This window comes from Hyperolius riggenbachi, chromosome 6, assembly GCF_040937935.1.
Source record: "Hyperolius riggenbachi isolate aHypRig1 chromosome 6, aHypRig1.pri, whole genome shotgun sequence".
NCBI classification, from domain to species: Eukaryota; Metazoa; Chordata; class Amphibia; order Anura; family Hyperoliidae; genus Hyperolius; species Hyperolius riggenbachi.
In genome coordinates this window covers 129,944,571-129,966,750 of record NC_090651.1, presented here as the reverse complement: position 1 = coordinate 129,966,750, position 22,180 = coordinate 129,944,571, and the positions used below count along the sequence as shown (strand labels likewise).

Genomic DNA, 22,180 nt, shown 5'->3' with positions numbered 1-22,180 from the left:
AGACATACGTCCATCGAGTTCAACCAGTATAAAGTACAACACCAGCCTGCTCCCTCACATATCCCTGTTGATCCAGAGGAAGGCGAAAAAAACCTTACAAAAGCATGGTCCAATTAGCCCCTAAAGGGAAAAATTCCTTCCCGACTAGAGTTGGGCCGAACCTCCGATTTTAGGTTCGCGAACCGGGTTCGCGAACTTCCGCGGAAGGTTCGGTTCGCGTTAAAGTTCGCGAACCGCAATAGACTTCAATGGGGATGCGAACTTTGAAAAAAAAAATAATTATGCTGGCCACAAAAGTGATGGAAAAGATGTTTCAAGGGGTCTAACACCTGGAGGGGGGCATGGCGGAGTGGGATACACGCCAAAAGTCCCCGGGAAAAATCTGGATTTGACGAAAAGCAGCGTTTTAAGGGCAGAAATCACATTGAATGCTAAATGACAGGCCTAAAGTGCTTTAAAACATCTTGCATGTGTATACATCAATCAGGTAGTGTAATTAAGGTACTGCTTCACACTGACACACCAAACTCCACTGAACAGAACAGGTATGCAGTGGCGGGTTCACTAAACAGGTATACAGTGGCGGGTCCACTGAACAGAACAGGTATGCAGTGGCGGGTTCACTGAACAGGTATGCAGTGGTGGGTTCACAGAACAGGTATGCAGTGGCAGCAGGATCACTGAACAGGTATGCAGTGGTGGGTGGGTTCACAGAACAGGTATGCAGTGGTGGGTTCACAGAACAGGTATGCAGTGGCAGGATCACTGAACAGGTATGCAGTGGTGGTGGGTGGGTTCACAGAACAAGTATGCAGTGGCAGCAGGATCACTGAACAGGTATGCAGTGGTGGGTGGGTTCACAGAACAGGTATGCAGTGGTGGGTTCACAGAACAGGTATGCAGTGGCAGGATCACTGAACAGGTATGCAGTGGTGGGTGGGTTCACAGAACAGGTATGCAGTGGCAGCAGGATCACTGAACAGGTATGCAGTGGTGGGTGGGTTCACAGAACAGGTATGCAGTGGTGGGTTCACAGAACAGGTATGCAGTGGTGGTGGGTGGGTTCACAGAACAGGTATGCAGTGGTGGGTTCACAGAACAGGTATGCAGTGGCAGGATCACTGAACAGGTATGCAGTGGTGGGTGGGTTCACAGAACAGGTATGCAGTGGCAGCAGGATCACTGAACAGGTATGCAGTGGTGGGTGGGTTCACAGAACAGGTATGCAGTGGTGGGTTCACAGAACAGGTATGCAGTGGTGGTGGGTGGGTTCACAGAACAGGTATGCAGTGGCAGGATCACAGTACAGGTATGCAGTGGGCTGAGGGCTCACTGAACAGAACAGGTATGCAGCCAGGAAGAAGTTAAGCCTAACTAATCTTTCCCTATATGAGAGACTGCAGCAGCTCGCCCTACTCTCACTAATGCAGGCACACGAGTGGCCGTAATGGCCGCCGCTGCCTGCCTTATATAAGGGGGGTGGGGCTCCAGGGGCTAGTGTAGCCTAATTGGCTACACTGGGCCTGCTGACTGTGATGTAGAGGGTCAAAGTTGACCCTCAGGTGCATTATGGGGCGAACCGAACTTCTTCCGCAAAACGTTCGCGTGCGGTACCCGCACGCGAACCACCTAAGTTCGCGCGAACCACGTTCGCCGGCGAACCGTTCGGCCCAACTCTACTCCCGACTCCAGATGGCAATCAGATAAAATCCCTGGATCAACATCATTAGGCATTACCTAGTAATTGTAGCAATGGATGTCTTTCAATGCAAGGAAAGCATCTAAGCCCCCTTTAAATGCAGGTATATGAAGTAAGAAACAGAAGCTAAGAAATAGAACATAAGTAGCAAATAAAAAGAGTCTCATATTGTTTTCCAGTACAGAAGAGTTAAAAAAACCTTCAGTTATCTATGTAAAAGAGCCTATCTGAGCTATTCGACCTAACTTGGGTTGAATACAGTCCTGTTTTCTGAAGCACTTAAAAAGCCAAGAAGCAGTTAGAGACAGCTTGTGGTAAGATTTGACTGCAGGAAAGTTCAAATGGTCACATTTTTTCTTTTTTATAGCTTAAAACACAGTGTGGTTTGTAAATATAACAGAATGATGTAATCTTACAAAAAAAAAAATAATAATAACTAAACAACTAAAAAAAATTAAAAATTAAAAAAAGATACATGAGACTCTCTTCTTTGATACTAATGCTCTATTCATTATCCTACTACACATACAATTAATTCATAAGTTGGGGGGGGGGGGTTCGCTTCAGGTGAAATTTACGTGAATTTTCAGTTAACTGCATGTCCCGTAGTAAATTGTGTCACACATGCCGTTGACTATGAAATAATATTTTATTAGTCTTCACCCCCTATCAGGCTATCCTGTGCCTATTATGATACATGGACATATTCTATATTTTGTATAATCATGTACATATCCTCTGCTTTGTGTTGTAAACCAGACTGTAATTTTTCAGATCATAGTATGAAAATGTTAGTTACTTTACCCCTCAGGCTGGATTTTGTACAGCTCGTGGTTGAAGTGATCATTCATGAATTGCTTTATCATCCATCTGGCCACAGCTGGAGGTAAAAGGTTTTCAATCCAGTTCTTGAAACGACATAAGAGAAACAAATCAAAAGGGTATCCTCCTTTCACAAGACGGGGAAGTACCCACACTTCTTCTCTGGTCGTAAGGTATACCTGCAGAATTGAACAAATAGTAGTAATTTTACTATATTTTAGTTTTTACAATATACAGCATATACATGTATAGAGGTTCTTAACCGGACCTGGACCGAGGCAGTTGAAATCTACGTCCTGCTTTTGGCTGTGTGGACCTGACAGAACATAGATTTCAACAATAGTCATCGCGCAGTCCCACCGATCGCACCACAGACCACTCACCCTGCCGTCAATATGACAGAAGAGCTGTGTGAGCCAGTCAGGAGCCGATTTCATTGGCTCCTGACCCTGTCATCCCTGTAAGCCAATCCCATTGGCTTACATGGATTGACATTCTAGAAGAACAAAATAAAAGAGAGCTTAAGTGCCTGAACTCAGTCCGATGGCACTTGTCTTTTAAAATAGCTTCCAATCCAGGTATGGCAGCTTCTGGTCTTACTTTTCTCCATTGCATTGTGTGTGTTTTTTTTCACCCTCACCACTTGTTTCTCACATACGTGAGAAACTGATTTTAACCTCCAAATTTCCCAGCATGTACTGCTGGATCTTCAGCTCAGCCTGATCCTTATTCTGTTGCCAGCTCCCTGAGTTCCCTGATTTTATGTCTTGTCCTCTACTTACCTTCAGCTGCCCATCTGAAAGAGCCCTTATACTTTTAAGCCGCATCTACATGCGAAGATGCGGCCGCGATGTTCCTTATCAATCGAGCCGCTAATGCGGCTCGATTGATAAGATCCGACAGGACGGATCTTGCTTCCGCCGATTCCCTGCTCGCTCCCCGCGAGGGGACAATGGCATGGAATCGAGCGGAAGATAAGTGGCGCGAGCGGGGAATCGAAGCCGGCGAGCGGAGACGCGGAAGAGGCTAATCGAGCTGCCGGATCGCCGCCTCATCTACACGTGTAGATGAGGCTTTGGACAAAGGCCTGGGATTGGTAAATCCAAACACTGACATGTGTCCAACACATGAAATTCTGGGTATCGAGGGTACAGGGCAGCGGATGTTCTCAGTATGGTCATGGCTTTTGCAGCTGCGCAGTTGACAGCTGTCAATCAGAGTTGTAGAAGCCAATAGCAAGTATCTAATGGGGGTGACATCTGGAACCCACCCATATCCCACCTTCAGGGGTGTGTGGTTAGTTAACAATTGTTAATCTGGAGGATAGATAGATAGATAGATAGATAGATAGATAGATAGATAGATAGAATGTATCCCTAAATGTCATAGCTACCACTCATATTAATCTGGATTTTGCTCTATATATGGCTCCATATCTGTCTTATACATCATCATGGAGCCAAACTTTGACCCCTTACCTCACTGTCAGCAGACACATGGCAGCCAGTCAGCTAGCACCCCCTACTGGACCCCCCACCACGCTATTAAAGGGCAGTTGCGGTGGCCATATTGGATTCATTCTCTGCTGGCTGCTGTTAGAGAGAACAGGGTCAGACTTGTTGCAGATAGGTAGGGAAAGCCTTAGCTAGGCCTGTGTACTTGTTCCTTACTGACTACTTGTTGAAAGCACCCCAAATAGCCCTTTTGAGGGCTAGTACATCGGTCTCCTGTTTTATTATTTTGTGTGTGACACTCCACAGCCCACTGATACCCATAGCTGTGCACACTACTGCTATTATGGCCACATTAAGTTGCAGGCACAGTACTACTCCAGTATTTTTTTTTTCACTGTATTCCGATAGAACTATTGCATTTCTCTGTGTGTGACACTCCACAGCCCACTGACACCCATAACTGTGCACACTACTGCTATTGTGGCCACATTAAGTTGCAGGCACAGAGTACCACTCCAGTGCATTACTTGTAGGAATGTTCTGCGATTTCTGCCCTTTAGGGACTCTGCATCAACTCTGACATTTTTGGTGGGGCTTTTGGCAAGGATCTACCTCCGGCATGCCACAGTCCAGGTGTTAGACCCCTTGAAACAACTTTTCCATCACTTTTGTGGCCAGAAACAGTCCCTGTAGGTTTTAAAATTTGCCTGCCCATTAAAATCTATGGCGGTTCAACAGGTTCGCCTGTTCGCGAACATTTGCTTCACGTTCACTGTCCGTGAACCCAAAATTTGATGTTCGCAGCTTCTCTACTACTCTGATGCCGTTTTCAAGATAAGCTTCTGTAACAAGGTTTGCATAGTGTATTACTGTTTGTTACAATAAAAGTCTGAGGCTGATTTCACACAGCAAGCTGACGGGGTGGTGTGCGGCATGCCTGTAGAACTGCACCGCCAAGAACAGGCCTTCAGGAAATACCGCATTACTACGTGGTATTCCCCATCTGGCAGCTGGCCAAGCAGGAAGTGACGTGCACTTGCGTTCACTTCCTGATTTGGGGTATGCGCAAGTGCACCTAAGTGTATTGTAAAAATACACTTCTGTGCTTGTGGGCCGTGACGTCGACATAAAAAAAAAAAAAATCGCCATAGACTAACACGACTTCCATCCTGACACAGAGCGACAAAAGTACGCGCATTTACGTAGTTTTTTCCTAGCGTCGGGGCAGAGGCGGGACAAGGTCCTTCAGCACCCAAGGCTGAGACAGCAAAGTGCGCCCCTCCATCCCTCCCACCCCAGCCTTCACACACTGATTGCTATTAGACTAATAGGTGCCCCAGGGCCCCCAACCTCCCCAACACCTTAAGCTCTAGTTATCTGGCTTGCAGTCACTGTCATGTATCCCCTTTTCTTATTTCTTTCTGCTTCAAACACAATTGGGAATGACAGCTTGACAGCTGAATGAATTGTGCGCCCCCTCCTACACTGCGCCCTGAGGCTGGAGCCTCTCCAGCCTCTGCCTCGGCCCGGCCCTGCGTCGGGGGTTCAGCAAAAACGTCCCTTCCATTGCATCGTGCCGTACTGTGGCAGTATGAAAGTCTCCATAGACTTTCATTGCCCAGCGGTGGGGTGCGGTAAAAATACTGTGCCGCCCCATTGTGAAAGGGTCCTGAACTGCTCTGGCGTTTCAAGATCTGTGAGAATCTGCTAACGGATGTAGGAATTCCCAAGGCGATAAAACGCGGTCCGGGACCACTGGTGCTGAAGGTATTTACACAAGGAACGCCAAATATTTATATCAGGGACCCCACCAGGCCAGGGGTGTCTAAAGACCTCCATTCCCACCCGGAAAAGGTGCAGTGATTTATGATGAAAGGAAGGCTATTTTTTCCTCCCTGCAAGGCACCTAATTTCCAGTCCTGACTGCCGCAAGAGCTGCCAACAGAAGAAAGGAATGACTCCACATTTGCACAGTCTCTCCCTCGGCTTGTCAGCAGAGCGAGTGGCTGTGGAGTGTGGTACTTTATCTGCTTCTTGCAGCAGCACAGGTCCTCACCCCGCTCTTAATTATTGCCGTACCACGCAGTGCCTGATGCCTGTCACATCACATGTGGAGACAGGACCCACAAGATGATAGGCTGCATAGCAAAGATCTTTTTCAAAAAATAGGGGCACCTGTCCTATGGCTGAAACCGGAAGCATGTAAATTCAGAAACTAATGCCCTGATATATCTGGGGGGAAGCCACCTAATACTGCTTTTTTTATGGGGGGGGGGGGGGGTTCAGGGAGGCACGACAGGGTTTTCCTGTGTCCCCAGTAAAACCTTGCTGACCAGACCCCCTCTGGTCAGCAAGGTTTTACTGGGGACACAGCAAATTATAGTTACACCCCAGGATACCCATTGCTGAAATCAGCACAGATATGTTTAGGCCCTAAAGCTCCATTTTTATACTGAATCATTTCTGTATACAGGCTTTTGTAATGTGGGGTAGCCAGTGTTAATTTGTGTACTGGTGATTGCAGCTGTCATTACTTGCTTGATTGGCAGCATCTGTGCAGGCGTTTCTCAGCCTGTACACCTCTACAGATGCAGACTTTTTATGCAGGCCCATGGTGCACCTGTGCAGGCATGGTGTCGGTATTGTCTGGGTTGCGCATGCCTAAGATTAGTTCTATGCTATTAACCCCAAATGAGCAAATGTATGCACTGTGACGTAGGTGTAGCTAATTTTAAGACACAGTGCATTGCAGGATGCTGCTGTTAGCTCACCAGCTTCAGAAAGTGTATTTTGAACTTTTTTGCTTATATTGTCCTTCTGGTGTGACATTGATTTGTGACCCAAATTTTCTTAATCTTCACCTGCCCCAACACTGACCTGTTCTACCGCTTACAATTGCTTGCTGCTTGCCCCAACCTCGGCCTATTATACTACTTAGGTCTGTCTGCCACCTGCCTGACCTTGGCCTTTTCTTTCTCTATGCTAGCTTCAGACATCAGCCTGTTCTTCCTGGCAGAATTTTAGCCCGGTGTTGTACTCCTCTGTCTCCAGTTGGGCAGTCCTAGACTCCCAGGGGATTCCTGATCTGCAGCAAAGCTGCCTGTCATACACTAGGGGTAATGGACCAGTGACCCCTGTGAGATGCTTTGGTGGAAACTAGTAGTCAATTTAAACCCTGCAACCCAAAATAGGTCACTGATTACTGGTGTCAGGTTTAACAACGTTTATCATTTGTAACAATAGCTTTCCTCAAGTTTAGTTCAACATGCTCATTTACAGAAAGATGGTAAAGTTACAGTAAAAATAACAGATGCAAACTGATGTATACCTGTGATGCTCTTGTACACAGTTCAGTTGAAATATCAACTCCAGAATTTCCCATTCCTATAATTAACACTCTTTTACCATCATAGCCTTCTGGTGTCTTGTATTCACTGGAATGTAGAATTTTCCCCTTAAATTTTGTAATACCTGGAAACAAACCAAAAGTTTTCAAAATGAAACACTGGAGTTATAAATCCGAATGTACAGTATATGGTAATAGTGGTGTTCACAGGAAAACAAAACAGTAATAATAATAATAATAATAATAATAATAATAATAATAATAATAATAGTGGTTTTAGCCTAGTTTTTACAATTGAAGTCATGCTATAGAATCTTTAAAACCGCACTATTTGTGAAGATTTCGCAAGTAAAAAAAACACACAAAAAAAAAACACAAAACACTGAAATCTGATGTCTAGGGGAGAAAAACATTAACAAACTTAAGATCACTGCAGTGACCATTTTGTTATATGCGTATACGCAATTTTTATGGATACTGTTTTTTAACCACTTAGGTCTATCTGGACGGATATATCCTTCCAGATAGCCTGCCCTGCTGCAGCTGAGCCGGGCGCGCTCCCACCACCTTCCGTTGCCCCGGAGATCAATGAATGGGAACACAGTTCCCATTCATTGATCTACTGTATGTCTCCATAAGAAAAGCCGATGGCTTCTCTGAAAAGCCGCGATTTTTCTATGTTTCACGTCGTCCCTTCAGTTCCTGTAAGCGAGAGCTCTTGCTTACAGGATGAAAAACCAAAAAATGACTGTGGTCATCTTGTGGCCAAATAGTAAAACTACATCTACATAAAAAAATTTTTAAATGTACACAATCAATTACATTTAAAGTTACTTGATTACCTCCCCACTCCAAAAAAAAAAAAAAAAAAAAAACCACAACAAATAGTTACCTAAGGGTCTGAACTTTTTTAATATGCATGTCAAGAGAGTCTATTATTTCCAAATAAAATATTGACACAATACATTGTGATAGGGACATCATTTAAATGGTGTAATAACCAGGACAAATTTGCAAATAAAATATGTGGGTTTTAAATTGTGGTAGCATGTATTATTTTAAAGCTATAACGGCTGAAAACTGAGAAATAATGATCTTTTTTCCATTTTTTCTTAATATTCCCGTTAAAATGCATTTAGAAAAAATAGTTCTTAGCAAAATGTACCACCCAAAGAAAGCCTAATTGGTGGCAGAATAAAACAAGATATAGATCAATTATTGTGATTAGTAGTCATAAAGTTATTGGCAAATGAATGGGAGGTGAAAGTTGCTCAGATAAGGTGAAACGACACTGAAGGCTGAAGTGGTTAAGGGACACCAGGAAGTTCGTATACTATGTGTGTTGTGATTGGGTGTTTGAAACAAGTTTATAACTATAATTGTATTGAGCTCATTTTAGCCTTTTAGCAATAGACTATTCAATCAATTTACACTCATATGAGGTATCCAAGGCTCCCTATTTTTCTATATTGATACATATGTTTTAGTGGATAGGTGGGTCTCCCATTACATACAGGGCAGAGGCAGGCTGACATAAGGATATACATTAGCAGCACCTACTGTTCCTAATCTCCCATTTTTTTAGTATTCAGTGTACTGTATTAATGAAAGAGGACAAACAAAAGGATCTTAGTGCAAACCATTCAATACTCTAAAATCTTTTAAAACATTCCATAAAAGAGAAACAAAAACTCACATATAGAGATGGCCGAAACTGTTCGCCCAGTGGGTGGTTCATGCAAATTTCAGCCGTTTGCATCCGTGGCGGGACGTAAACACATAGCGCGTTCGACCCGCCCCTATACCTCATCATTGGGCTAAACTTTGACCCTCTACATCAGGGGTAGGGAACCTTTTTGGCCGAGAGAGCCATAAACTCGACATATTTTAAAATGAAATTCTGTGAGAGCCATACAATATGTTTAAAACTAAATACAAGGTAATGTGTACATTTTATGCAAAACAAACACTTTCAATCTCATTGGCAAACTATTTCCCCACAAATGCAATCTCATTGGCAGATGCAATCTCATTGGCAGACGATTTCCCCACAAATGCAATCTCATTGTCAGACAATTTCCCCACAAGTGCAATCTCATTGGCAGACAATTTCCCCACAAGTGCAATCTCATTGGCAGACTATTTCCCCACAAATGCAATCTCATTGGCAGACAATTTCCCGCAAATGCAATCTCATTGGCAAACTATTTCCCCACAAATGCAATCTCATTGGCAGATGCAATCTCATTGGCAGACGATTTCCCCACAAATGCAATCTCATTGGCAGACAATTTCCCCACAAGTGCAATCTCATTGGCAGACAATTTCCCCACAAGTGCAATCTCATTGGCAGACAATTTCCCCACAAGTGCAATCTCATTGGCAGACTATTTCCCCACAAATGCAATCTCATTGGCAGATGCAATCTCATTGGCAGGCGATTTCCCCACAAATGCAATCTCATTGGCAGACTATTTCCCCACAAATGCAATCTCATTGGCAGACAATTTCCCTACAAATGCAATCTCATTGGCAGACTATTTCCCCACAAGTGCAATCTCATTGGCAGACGATTTCGGCACAAATGCAATCTCATTGGCAGACTATTTCCCCACAAATGCAATCTCATTGGCAGATGCAATCTCATTGGCAGGCGATTTCCCCACAAATGCAATCTCATTGGCAGACTATTTCCCCACAAATGCAATCTCATTGGCAGACAATTTCCCCGCAAATGCAATCTCATTGGCAGACTATTTCCCCACAAATGCAATCTCATTGGCAGATGCAATCTCATTGGCAGACGATTTCCCCACAAATGCAATCTCATTGTCAGACAATTTCCCCACAAGTGCAATCTCATTGGCAGACAATTTCCCCACAAGTGCAATCTCATTGGCAGACTATTTCCCCACAAATGCAATCTCATTGGCAGACAATTTCCCGCAAATGCAATCTCATTGGCAAACTATTTCCCCACAAATGCAATCTCATTGGCAGATGCAATCTCATTGGCAGACGATTTCCCCACAAATGCAATCTCATTGGCAGACAATTTCCCCACAAGTGCAATCTCATTGGCAGACAATTTCCCCACAAGTGCAATCTCATTGGCAGACAATTTCCCCACAAGTGCAATCTCATTGGCAGACTATTTCCCCACAAATGCAATCTCATTGGCAGATGCAATCTCATTGGCAGGCGATTTCCCCACAAATGCAATCTCATTGGCAGACTATTTCCCCACAAATGCAATCTCATTGGCAGACAATTTCCCTACAAATGCAATCTCATTGGCAGACTATTTCCCCACAAGTGCAATCTCATTGGCAGACGATTTCGGCACAAATGCAATCTCATTGGCAGACTATTTCCCCACAAATGCAATCTCATTGGCAGATGCAATCTCATTGGCAGGCGATTTCCCCACAAATGCAATCTCATTGGCAGACTATTTCCCCACAAATGCAATCTCATTGGCAGACAATTTCCCCGCAAATGCAATCTCATTGGCAGACTATTTCCCCACAAATGCAATCTCATTGGCAGACAATTTCCCTACAAATGCAATCTCATTGGCAGACGATTTCCCCACAAATGCCTATCACATTGGCAGACGATTTCCCCACAAATGAACTTACCAGACTGGAGTGACCTCCTGGACCTGGAGTGACGACGGCGGCTCCTGCGGCGGCGGCGGCGGCTGCTGCTGCTGGCTTGTGCACTAGTGCGCTCCGGAGCAGTAGCTATGGGTGCGGCTGCCTCCGGGTCGCACGTCGTCGGGTCGGCTCCTCCCCCCGCCAAGCTGCCTCAGTTCCCGCTGGCTGCGCCGATGTGTCACACGTAACGTGTGACATCACTTTCACAGGCAGCGCCAGCATCAATCTGGGTCGGGCAGAAAAGGCATTCTGGCGCGGGAGGCGGTGCCGATGAAAGAGGCACACATAAGTACAAAAACCCGGCATGGAGGAGGGGGGCAGGGCCGCGGCGCAGATTACGGCGGGGCAGATTAGTAAACACAGGCTCTCTGGCCACTCTGTCACACGTCTTTTAGCGAGCCAGAGAGCCATACGCAGGCATGAAAAGAGCCATATATGGCTCGCGAGCCATAGGTTCCCGACCCCTGCTCTACATCACAGTCAGCAGACATGACCAGATTTGTACTCTCTACTTCCCAACGCCACTGTCACCAGCCACCCCCCTTCGGTATAGGCAGCGAGATGACCCCTCCCCCCTTCCCTCCAGTATAGGCAGCCAGATGACTCCCTTAATCCCTCCTTTTCCCACTCCCCTTAAGTATAGGTAGCCAGCTCACCTTCACACTGCAGAAGCCATCAGTGTCACTCATTTCCAGTGCAGAAACGTCCTCTTCCTTTCCATCTCCAATGCTGCCCGAGTCCATAGCCGCCGGCCACAATGCAAACATGCACAGAGAGCAAGATGGCTGCTGCACAGGTGGCTAGCAGCAGAGTTCCGCTATCAGGTGTTCACCTGATCTCCCTGCATTGCTGCAAAGTGGTTTTAGCCTAGTACCAGTACCACTACCAGTTTAGCCTGCTGCTTTGGTGCCCTTGCTCCTGCGGTGCCCTAGGCCATGGCCTAGGCGGCCTTGGCCTGAATCCGGCCATGCACATGGCAGCTAATCAGGCTGCACTCGCCCACGGACCCCAGTCTCCCTATAAAAATGCAGCAGCGTCGGCCATGTTCTCAGTCTCTGTCTGCTGCTGTAGTGAGAGGAAGGCAGAGACGTTGGTGGAGATAGGGAAAGCATTAGTTGGGCTCTTGTTAGCTTGTTCCTCACCAAAATTTGTTGCTGAAATCACCCCAAAACAGCTCAAGGGGTGTGTGTGCGCCTGTGTGTGTGTCACTGACACTGCATAGATACAGCCCTGTCTGTCACAGCTGGCCCTTGCTGTACTGTGGCAGCACACTGTATTATACCAGTGCATATCTTTCCAGTGTATTTGTGATTGAACTTACTAAAGCATAGCTCTCTTTGTTTTAAATTAAAGTGTTTTAAAGCACTGTATGCCTCCAATTTAGGAATGCAATGCTATTTCTACCCTTTAGGGATTATAACCCTACTCTGCGTCAAATACGTAATTTTCCCAGGGACTTTTGGAATGTATCCCACTCCGGCATGCCCCCCACTAGGTGTTAGACCCTTTTGTGACCAGAAATTTTGCGGAAGTTCGCATTCACGGTTTGTGAACACAAAATCTGATGTTCGGGCCATCTCTACTCACATATAGGGCCCTATAGCATAGGGTACCCCAGAAATGGAACATGCTCTTTAACAAAGTATTCAATGATTAGGAACAATAATGGTGCCGCTCGTCTTCTTCCCTAGGGTTTGCACAGGGTTTGTGCTCTCCCATTGATACACTATACCGAATACTCTTGTTGGAGTGTCAACTGGAAGGATAAAGATCTGGCTATTGAAGAATGAAGATGGGCGATCACTGGATTGACGGATGCTGATGCCTCAAGATGTTGTGAATCTCTATCAAACCAGATACAGCCTTGTAATGCGGGCACTGACTGGCTGGTAAAGCTCTCTGTTTCTTGGTAATGGTGAATGTTCATTGAAGCTTAGAGTCACCAGGGTGCTATTACACCACTGAATAAACTTAAAGCACTGATAAACTGTTTTTGCTATGGTCATTGGAACTTTGGACTGGTTTCTTTTTCAGCAGCTTTTTTATGATTGTTGGCACTAAATTATTGTTTGTTTTGTCATCAAAATGTTTATCAGTATCCAAAAAGTAACACGTTGCAAATGGCAAGCATGACAATGACCCACTACGGAGGCTGCCATTTACCTACCTCACTGCAAATGGAGGTGAAGCAAACAACAGCTGTTAGTGGCTGCAGAATTCTGCCACCTGCTTGCACATGGTTTCTCAAAATGATTACATAACGCAAAGATAGTGATTATTCATAAGGCCCGGTTCACACAGGCATCCTCCGGTAGTGTGCATTTCACGTCTTTTCCGGTGCCCGGCCATCGGAAGTTCATAAATTACATGCCAATAGATGCATCCTTTACTATCATTGTGTGATTTTTTCTTGTTCTCATCCCGGCTTTTTGTGAAAAAAAACCAGCAATTGGGGCAGTTTCAGTGATTGGGGGTGTACAAATGTGTCAATCATAGAAACGAGGGTAAACGAACATACGCAGCATCAGTAAAAGAACTGCTTCCATTCATTTTGAATGGTAGCAGTTCTGTAAAAAAAAAATGATGTGGGGGAAAAGGACAGTCATTCATGTAAATTGGCCCTAACAGCATCTGGGGTAATCCTATCCTAACATTTGAATAGCAATTTTCTCCTGTTAGACTCAAAGCGCTTGAGAACTGCAGCCACTAAGGGCACAATCAAGAGGCCACCCTGCAGTGTTAGGGAGTCTTGCCCAAGGACTCCTTACTGAATAGGTACTGACCCTAATAAGGATTCAAACCCTGGTCGCTCTTGTCAAAGGCAGAGCCCTTTACCAGTACTCTATCCACATCTACATGATATCAAATTATAGGAGTGCTACCTATTTGCATATGAATGCTTTCCAAGCATTTTCTTATGCTTTAACACAAGTATGCTGGTTCAGTTCTGCTTTTACATGATTTGTCACGGTTTTAATCTCAGAACATGCTAAATGGATTGACTGCGACAAGTACAAATAACCCTTGAAGTTAACGGAAGAATAACCCGGGAGTACTAGGATATGCACTGAGAACTTAGAGAGTACACAGTTAAACTAGAAGGCTCTAAACATGCTTTTAACCCATTAAGGTTTGTGGCTACAGATCATCAGATTTTGCCTGTAGCACAGTAATATGAGTCATATTTGGTGTTTACAGCAAATGTAGTACATTAAAACAGTGGCTACATCATGTAGCCTTAGGTTAGGTACTTTGAAATGATGCCTGTTATTCAGTCTGAATCATAGGTTGTAGTGTTGTGACCACAAGTATGTTCATACATAGGGTGTTAAATGGCGTTCTGGGTGTTCTTGAGCATATATGTGAAAAAGCCACTGGGAAATTTGGGTGCAAGGTGAAAATGAATTACAGCACTCCCTGAACTAACTGTTCTCCTGCCTAATATATATTTATACAGTGGCTTGCAAAAGTATTCGGCCCCCTTGAAGTTTTCCACATTTTGTCATATTACTGCCGGAAACAATCAATTTTTTTGGAATTCCACTTGAAAGACCAATACAAAGTGGTGTACACGTGAGAAGTGGAACCAAAAAAAAAAAAATCACACATGATTCCAAACATTTTTTTTTTTTTACAAATAACTGCAAAGTGGGGTGTGCATAATTATTCAGCCCCCTTTGGTCTGAGTGCAGTCAGTTGCCCAAAGACATTGCCCGAAGAGTGCTAATGACTAAACAGAGTGAACCTGTGTGTAATCTAATGTCAGTACAAATACAGCTGCTCTGTGACGGCCTCAGAGGTTGTCTAAGAGTATCTTGGGAGCAACAACACCATGAAGTCCAAAGAACACACCAGACAGGTCAGGGATAAAGTTATTGAGAAATGTAAAGTAGGCTTAGGCTACAAAAAGATTTCCAGGGCCTTGAACATCTCATGGAGCACTGTTCAAGCAATCATTCAGAAATGGAAGGAGTATGGCACAACTGTAAACCTACCAGGACAAGGCCGTCCACCTAAACTCACAGGCCGAACAAGGAGAGCGCTGATCAGAAATGCAGTCAAGAGGCCCATGGTAACTCTGGACGAGCTGAAGAGATCAGGTGGGGGAATCTGTCCATAGGACAACTATTAGTCATGCACTGCACAAAGATGGCCTTTTTGGAATAGTGGCAAGAAGAAAACCATTGTTAACAGAAAAGCATAAGAAGTCCCGTTTGCAGTTTGCCAAAAGCCATGTGGGAGACACAGCAAACATGTGGAAGAAGGTGCTCTGGTCAGATGAGACCATGATTGAACTTTTTGGCCAAAATGCAAAACGCTATGTGTGGCGGAAAACTAACACTGCACATCACTCTGAACACACCACCCCCACTGTCAAATATGGTGGTGGCAGCATCATGCTCTGGGGTGCTTCTCTTCAGCAGGGACAGGGAAGCTGGTCAGAGTTGATGGGAAGATTGATGGAGCCAAATACAGAGCAATCTTGGAATAAAAAAATCTTGGAGTCTGCAAAAGAATTGAGATTGGGGCGGAGGTTCACCTTCCAGCAGCACAACAACCCTAAACCTAAAGCCAGGGCAACAATGGAATGGTTTGAATAAAAACATATCCATGTGTTAGAATGGCCCAGTCAAAGCTCAGATCTAAATCCAATCGAGAATCTGTGGCAAGATCTGAAAACTGCTGATCACAAACGCTGTCCATCTAATCTGACTGAGCTGGAGCGGTTTTGCAAAGAAGAATGGGCAAGGATTTAAGGCCCTGTTCACAGTGGTCAGTTGCATTGCAAAAAAATTCTGCAGGTCAACTCACTGCCCATCCATACAATTCGATGGGCCCGTTCACAGTAATGGATCGGGTTTATATAACTTGCTGCATGCAGGCTTTGTATTAAAGTCTATGTCCTGTCTCCATTGTAGTTCACAGTCATTACAAGGCGTGAGTTATGCAACTGACCACTGTGAACCTAGCCTCAATCTCTAGATATGCAAAGCTGGTAGAGACATACCCTAAAAGACTGGCAGCTGTAATTGCAGCAAAAGGTGGTTCTACAAAGTATTGACTCGGGCTGAATAATTATGCTCACCCGACTTTGAAGTCATTTGTAAAAAATGTTTGGAATCATGTATGATTTTTGTTCTACTTCTCACGTGTACACCACTTTTTGTTGGTCTTTCACGAGGAATTCCAATTAAATGGATTCCTGTTTCTGGCAGTAATGTGACAAAATGTGGAAAACTTCAAGGGGGCCGAATACTTTTGCAAGCCACTGTATATAGCCCTACTGTAAACTTATTCCAAAATGTTCCTGCTGCTTTTTATTCCATATTCCGGCTCCGGCTTTTGCCAGGATCCTTTTTACACCATTTTTACTTGTCATTCGGGCTCCGCCTATTACCAGCACACAAATTATGCACATAGAGGGAAAGAGGCGCCCAAGTAGGATAAAAACTTCTAAAAGCAGTTTAAAAGCGAAAAAGTAATGAGGGGTCTTACCTCAATGGCGAAATCCTTGTAAACATACAAAAGATTTTTATTGAGCACAGGCAACGCGTTTCACGGGTCCGAGCCTGCTTCCACAGGCCAATACAAGTGCCTATAACGGTACAGAGGACTCCTCAATATATAATAAAAAATAAATACTTATATATTGTAATCACAGAGATAATAAATGATCAAGTAATCAATCAATCGATCAATTTTACATGCTGCATTAAAACACCCTATTTTTATATTATTTTTACATAAACAGATATGCCTAGAATGATTGTGGGGGTATAATTTCTAGAATAGGTTATAGAGACAAGGTAATCACCTTTTATGGTTTCACTCATCAAGGAATAATATTAAGAATTTAATCACATTTTGCTATACTTTTGTATACTTGTCTGCCTTATGCACCATTATGTTTTTACTTGTTACGGACCAGCTGGATTTTAGTATGCAGGTCAGCGCTGAGCTATAGCTCTAGCGCTGCCTGCTGTATGTAATTTTTCCTTATACTGGCCAAGTCTATTGAGATTGGTTATAATGTATGTAACCTCATTTCTATATGTATTTATACATGCGCTCAATTATCTTTTATATCGATTAGATAGCGTGTGTTCACTTAGTTAATAATTTTTTATATTTAATATTTATAATTTTATACAGTGCCTATCTTATCTATTATTATTATATTATTATTATTATTATTATTATTATTATTTTATATTGTCCTATTTTTGTCTATTATGATCAGGACAATTCTCTTATAATGTTTTACTAGGACATATGTGAGAAAATGCATACGAGTACATATGCAGGTATGCCTAAATAAAAGCAAAATGTGATTAAACTCTTAATATTATACCTTGATGAGTTAAACCATAAAAGGTGATTACCTTGTCTCTATAACCTATTCTATAAATTATACCCCCACAATCATTCTGGGCATATCTGTATATGTAAAAATAATATAAAAATAGGGCGTTTTGATGCAGTCTGTAAAATTGATCGATTGATTGATTACTTGATCATTTATTATATATTGAGGAGTCCTCTGTACCGTTATAGGCACTTGTATTGGCCTGAGAAAGCGGGCTCTGACCCGCGAAACGCGTTGCCTGTGCTCAATAAAAATCTTTTCTATGTTTACAAGGTTTTCGTCATTGAGGTAAGACACCTCATTACTTTTTCGCTTTTAAACTGCTTTTAGAAGTTTTTATCCTACTTGGGCGCCTCTTTCCCTCTATGTGCATAGTATATACCCCCGCACAGACTTGGTGTGAGGGGCGGTGACAGAACACCCGTGGTGCCTACCAGGGTAGACACGTGTCTTCTTTTTTCTTCAAGAGAGCGACCACATCAAGGTCCATGTTGGACCACCCCGAGTGGAGCCGGATTTGTGATCTCCACCTGCTTCTTGTGGTCGGTTGCCCTATGCAACCCTCCTTTGTGAGTAGTGATTTTACTTTCTTTTTCACACAACATTGATTTCTGACGTATTGCACTACTGGGCTCCCGTTTTTGTTTCCTGTATCTTTTCTGTAGGGTGTCAAGACACTCCACATCTCCCAGCACACAAATTACACAGTGAAAGCCAATATAACCCTAGCAGCATTCCTTGCAGGTGGAACAAACTTCATCCCCACCTCTACTTGAAAACAATGATTGCTTTATTTATGGGCATTCTGTTTATTTGATGCTATATGGTTTAGTAAATATATGAAGAAGCCCATTTGTACTTATGAAAACTTTCCTAAAACTTCGCAATTTCGGTACAATTCATTCAAAATAATAAGCAATCAAGAGAAAAGCTTATGGCTTCAGGAGTAAAATACTGGTCAGTCGCAACCAGAACTTCCAGGCATATGAAAAGCTTCTTCTTCCCTCAGGTGGTAGCCATGCTTAAAGGAAACCTGAGGTGAGAGGGATATGGAGGCTGCCTTATTTCCTCTTAAGCCATACTAGTTGCCTGGCTGTCGTCCTGATCCTGTGTCTCTAATCATTTTAGCCATAGACCCTGAACAAGCATGCAGCAGATCAGGTGCTCTGACTCAGCTGATTCAGGTTTTACTGGATTAGCCATATGCTTGTTCCAGGGTTTGACTCCGACACTACTTATGCTAGAAGATCAACAAGGCTGCCAGGCAACTGGCATTGTTTTAAAGGAAATAAATATGGCAGCATCCATATCCCTCTCACCTCAAGTATCCTTTAATGCAGAACCATTCTAGATCTGCTAGGACTTGAAAGTATTAGAGCATAGAATTGAAAATGAGCACTTCTTACCCTGTTTGCTGCAAGTTACATACTGTCCTTGACCTGTAATATATTCTGTATGCCTTTGTATTGTTTTGTTTGTGTCTGTTAAACAACTGTAAAGTCAAACGTATTTGGCCAAATTAATACATTCTGAAAAAAGATTTTTCTATTAATGTTTTAACAATCTGCCTGCCTAACCATATATATTTTTCACATTTGAATATGTAAACATGATTACCTGGAAACGTTTCTAATGGTATCTGAGCATGCACATGTTGACCAGTGCAGACTAAAACTGCATCAAAAATGGTTATAATTCTTTCTCCTTTGCTTTCTGTAGTAATTGTCCACTGACCCGTAGCAGCAAAGTCAGGATGCTTTTCCACTTGGCACACCACTGTCTAAAGGCAAAACACAAGTAGGTATAAATAATCAATGTTTAAGGTCGACATCTAGCATCTGTACTAACTGAAGTGGTGTTGCTCACGTATGTATTTGGAGATTGTTGGGTCCGGCCACTTTTTCTAACCTTGACACATAGTCGTACAGTAACCAAGTTTGTGAGATTTGCTGTCTTTGGTATACAAAATGTGAAAATGGAAGCAGTTTAAATTTTCCCATATAAATCAAGCAAACAAATCTGATTGGCTGTTTGGAGCTCTGCCTTTTTTCTGAATTTATACCCCAGTAACACAATGACCGACTCTACCAGGTTTGAGGCCTCGACCATTAACAATGTAAGAATGGCCACAATTTCAATATTCCCATGGAAAAATCAAAAGATGGATTTTGATTGGCAGTTGTAGGGCCCACCCACTTTCCTGAATATTATTCCCAGTCACCCAGTGATGAACTGTGACAAGTTTGAGAACCTTGCCATTAACAATCTAAAAATGGCTGCAGTTTACACTTACCCATTTAAAATGAACGGCTGAAATTTGATTGGCCGTTTTATGCTCCACCCACTTTCCCTAAATTTTTAACCTTGATCAGCAAGTGACAAACTGTGCCAAGTTTGGGGGACTCTGGATTTATTACTGTGAGAATGGCAGCCTTTTAAATTTTCCCATTGACGTCAGTGGGTAAAATATGATTGGCTGTTTGTGGTTCCACCCAGGTGTGCAGAAGGGAGCCAGAGACCCTCAGAACATATCTTCGCAGGCAGTGGGGTATCTGAATACCAAGTGTCATTGAAATCAGTCAAGGCATTTTCCAGTGACGGCGGTACATACATACACTCGTGCATCCGATAGAGAGAGAGAGAGAGATATATATAGATAGATATTTCTCCCATCGTCCTCCAGGATGGCTGCTGCTGAGATATTGCTTGTCCCTCCCCGAACGGAAACACCTGTAAGAGTAATCAATTTAAAAGAACCCGCCCTTATATAAGGACTCCTCCTCCCTCACCAACTCAGTTTTTGTTTGTTTCCCATCACCTGAGGATACACCTGTAGACCTTTCTTGTTTTAAGGCATAGGTTGGCCTGGGGCGCCTATGTTGTCAGGCAGGGGTTTTTCCTGGATGGCGGTGGAAACTGTGAGTAGGATGCCCCAGTTTTAACCTGTGTGCGGTGGGGGCGGAATGTTACCTGGCTGCAGGTTGTCCAAAAGGATCACCGCCATTACCGCCCTTCTTGCTGCGTCCATGTGTTACAGAGCAGCTAGAGATGTCAGAAGTTATGACATATTATCTCCTGGTCCCGCAGGTGTCACTTCTGCTAGCCGCTGTTTGGCCAATGAAGACAGGAAGTGGGGCGGTGTCTTCTGAAGCCAAGAGAAGCGCGAATTCCGTGCTCTCTACACGTGGGACGCCAGCGACGCTGCCATGGAGCAGAAGCAGTCCTCCGCAACAGCAGCCTCTGATGCCCGACCGAGACTCTCTCTCGGAGGAATTGGCACAGGTACATATATGAGAAAACGATTGCTATCTATAAATACCTCTAGCAAAATGTTTTCTGAGCAGTGACTCTTCTTTCACGGTTTTGCAAAACTTGCACTGCAACAGCCTGAGAGATAGAGATGCCAAAAGTGTAACATTAGATTACATGATAAGAAATGGAACTGCTCCTCACGTTCTCCACTATGCTGGAAGATGGGATCACAGACAATAGGCATCCCAGCCTGTTCCAGCAGCAAGGTGAGTGCACTGATGGTGCATTTTTTGCAGGAATATACACTCCTATGGTGAGATTGCAGTGTGATTTCCCCTGTGTTTTACCTTTTCCCTTTCCCTCTATAACCTAGCAAGCTAAATGCATGCAAAACAGAGGGGGTATCGGATAGGGTTGGAGAAGCTAATATCTTAGAAATGTTGCTACTGCAACATTGGGCTTCCCCAGCAATATAACAAAGAATTGTCAAGCCTGCACGAGATCTGTGGTAACTCGTGGTTGACAATTTACATAAACAGCTAATGGAAACTTTCAGGGTAATAAGGAATCCCTGAGCAGTTTCAGGGAGTTATTGGTTTCCCATTTTTGATTGTTAGGTTTGCAGTAAACCTATACTAGCTGTAGAGACTGAGGATTGTTTGCAGGAATATGCACTTACATGATTGATTGTTAGTGGTTTCCCTTGTATGGTTTATATTTTCCCTTATCCTCTGTGCCCATGCAATGTAACAGTGGGTGCAAAGCATGAGTGAAGGGGAATTGTTGCCATTGCGGCAGTATGTTTCCCCAGGGTTATAATAAGATTGGTCAAGCCTGAACTGGAGCGAGGGTGATTGACAATCTATGTAAATGAGAAATAGAACTTTTCAGGAAGTGAAACTCTGGTAGTTTCAAGGAGTTCTTTTTCTTTCAGATCTGTTTTGCAATGGCATTGGTTCAGATCTGTTTTGCATTGGTTCAGAACTGTTTTGCATTTGCATTTGTGTCAGATCTGTTTTGCATTGGCATTGGTTCAGATCTGTTTTGCATTTGTTCAGAACTGTTTCGCATTTGCATTTGTGTCAGATCTGTTTGCTTTTGCATTTGTGTCAGATCTGTTTGCATTTCCATTGGTTCAGATATGTTTGCATTGGTCAGATCTGTTTTGCATTTGCATTGGTGTCAGATCTGGTTTACATTTACATTGGTGTCAGATCTGGTTTGCATTTACATTGGTGTCAGATCTGGTTTGCATTTACATTGGTGTCAGATCTGGTTTGCATTTACATTGGTGTCAGATCTGTTTTGCATTAGTTCAGATCTGTTTTGCATTGGCATTGGTTCAGATCTGTTTTGCATTAGCATTAGTTCAGATCTGTTTTGCATTGGCATTGGTTCAGATCTGTTTTGCATTTGCATTGGTTCAGATCTGTTTTGCATTTGCATTGGTTCAGATCTGTTTTGCATTGGCATTAGTTCAGATCTGCTTGCATTGGTTCAGATCTGTTTTGCACTTGCATTGGTTCAGATCTGTTTTGCACTTGCATTGGTTCAGATCTGTTTTGCACTTGCATTGGTTCA

The 22,180-nt window shown here is 43.5% G+C and overlaps 1 protein-coding gene across 1 annotated transcript in view; it reads right to left on the bottom strand.

Annotated features, from left to right (window-relative positions):
- Positions 1–22,180, bottom strand: part of LOC137522072 (dimethylaniline monooxygenase [N-oxide-forming] 2-like) — a 40,292-nt gene that overhangs the window by 12,537 nt on the left and 5,575 nt on the right. Inside the window, exons 3-5 of the mRNA XM_068242097.1 lie at positions 18,965–19,127; positions 7,304–7,446; positions 2,504–2,700 (exon numbers count right to left, since the gene is read on the bottom strand). Coding sequence (XP_068098198.1) covers positions 2,504–2,700; positions 7,304–7,446; positions 18,965–19,127 — 503 coding nt within the window. The remainder of the gene's footprint in view (positions 1–2,503; positions 2,701–7,303; positions 7,447–18,964; positions 19,128–22,180) is intronic.